Source organism: Micropterus dolomieu, unplaced genomic scaffold (assembly GCF_021292245.1).
Source record: "Micropterus dolomieu isolate WLL.071019.BEF.003 ecotype Adirondacks unplaced genomic scaffold, ASM2129224v1 contig_2288, whole genome shotgun sequence".
Lineage (NCBI taxonomy): Eukaryota > Metazoa > Chordata > Actinopteri > Centrarchiformes > Centrarchidae > Micropterus > Micropterus dolomieu.
The window spans coordinates 2,041-4,194 of record NW_025731278.1 but is presented as its reverse complement, the minus strand read 5'-3'; the positions used below and the strand labels follow the sequence as shown (position 1 = coordinate 4,194).

The window sequence follows — 2,154 nt, the reverse complement described above, 5'->3', positions numbered from 1 at the left end:
TGTGTGTACAGTGAGTGTGTGTACAGTGAGTGTACAGTGAGTGTGTGTACAGTGAGTGTGTGTACAGTGAGTGTACACTATGTGTGTGTACACTATATATGTGTACACTATGTGTGTGTACAGTGAGTGTGTGTACAGTGAGTGTACACTATGTATGTGTACAGTGAGTGTGTGTACAGTGAGTGTACACTATATGTGTGTACATGTGTGTGGTACAGTGAGTGTACACTGTGTGTGTGTACATGTGTGTGTACACTATATGTGTGTGTACACTATATGTGTGTGTACAGTGTGTGTACACTATATGTGTGTGTACACTATATGTGTGTGTACAGTGAGTGTGTGTACAGTGAGTGTGTGTACAGTGAGTGTACACTATATGTGTGTGTACAGTGAGTGTGTGTACAGTGAGTGTGTGTACAGTGAGTGTACACTATATGTGTGTGTACATGTGTGTGTACAGTGAGTGTGTGTGTACACTATGTGTGTGTACAGTGAGTGTACGTGTGTGTACACTATGTGTGTGTACACTATGTGTGTGTACAGTGAGTGTACGTGTGTGTACAGTGAGTGTACAGTGAGTGTGTGTAAAGTGAGTGTGTGTACAGTGAGTGTACACTATATGTGTGTGTACAGTGAGTGTGTGTACACTGTGTGTACAGTGAGTGTGTGTACAGTGAGTGTACAGTGAGTGTGTGTACAGTGAGTGTGTGTACAGTGAGTGTACACTATGTGTGTGTACACTATATATGTGTACACTATGTGTGTGTACAGTGAGTGTGTGTACAGTGAGTGTACACTATGTATGTGTACAGTGAGTGTGTGTACAGTGAGTGTACACTATATGTGTGTACATGTGTGTGGTACAGTGAGTGTACACTGTGTGTGTGTACATGTGTGTGTACACTATATGTGTGTGTACACTATATGTGTGTGTACAGTGTGTGTACACTATATGTGTGTGTACACTATATGTGTGTGTACAGTGAGTGTGTGTACAGTGAGTGTGTGTACAGTGAGTGTACACTATATGTGTGTGTACAGTGAGTGTGTGTACAGTGAGTGTGTGTACAGTGAGTGTACACTATATGTGTGTGTACAGTATGTGTGTACAGTTTGTGTGTTGTGTACCCGTCCTCTCCTGCAGTGTAAACTCTCCGATGGTGTCGGGTGTGTAGCGCAGGGTCCAGGCTGCAGACAGGAAGTAGTTCTGGGTAAAGGAAGATGGGTCGGGTGGCGAACAGCCAGGCGGTGTCGGCAGGCATCAGAGGGAAGGCGTGGCCTAAACAGAAGCAGAACCACAACAAGCTGACAGAACGTCTGCTGGACGGACAGACGTGATGTTTAAGCTGCTGGCAGAGAGACCTTACTGTTGGTGGCAGGAGTCATCCTGGGGAGCCAGCGTCTGGAGGCCCCAGAGGCAGCAGGAGCAGGAGGAGGCTCCGCCCTCTGCTCCACCTCCTGCAGGAGATCCAGCGCCCCCCGCAGGTTGCACACTCTAAAAGAGCTGGGCAGAAAAACCTCTTCCCGACGTCTGGCGAACTTCTGCAGCTCCTCCTGGAGGGAGAAAAGGGTTTGTGTTGTGGTTTCCATGCCGAGCTGGACCTGTACCACGAAGTAGGATCTAAACTCATCCAGGAAACTTTGGGGTTAACCCTGGGTTTCACTTCTTACCCGGGTAAATCGCCATGGTAACTGATGCTGAACGGCTAACCTGCTACAGTGTTAGCCATGTTCCAGGTTCTGTTCCAGATCAGAGATCAACTCCATGAAAACGCCGCGTACTGACCAATCAGCTCTCTGGAAAATGCACTCACCATCTGTAGGAGATCCCTCAGTTTTACAGGCTGCTTCATGTTGCTGCGGTGATACGGAGAAACTCTTGTAGGCTAAAGCGACATCATCATCCTACAGCAGGCTGATCAGAACCCTCAGGTTACTGTATCCTGCAGGTTTTACAGTAAACCTACTAACTGTTTTGAAATGTGTTTAATGTTTTTATCTGCTCCCAGTCTTTTTCAGCTGCCACAGCGTTAAAATGAACGGGTTTCCTATTTCTGACGTGAGGCTGAATATTATGAGCATGAGGGACATTTTAAAGTGAACATTGGCTTATATTTTAGGTTAGTAGCTTCTTCTTATATCAGAGCCTGG

General features: G+C 46.3%; 1 protein-coding gene across 1 annotated transcript; it reads right to left on the bottom strand.

Annotated features, from left to right (window-relative positions):
* Positions 1-1,131: 1,131 nt before the first annotated feature.
* Positions 1,132-1,646, bottom strand: LOC123964410 (YY1-associated protein 1-like; the record flags this gene model as incomplete). The annotated part of the gene is made up of 2 exons (XM_046041398.1): positions 1,371-1,646; positions 1,132-1,282 (listed from the first exon to the last, which is right to left on the bottom strand). Coding segments are annotated over exons 1-2 (374 nt in total), but the record flags the coding sequence as incomplete, so codon positions are not given.
* Positions 1,647-2,154: the final 508 nt, after the last annotated feature.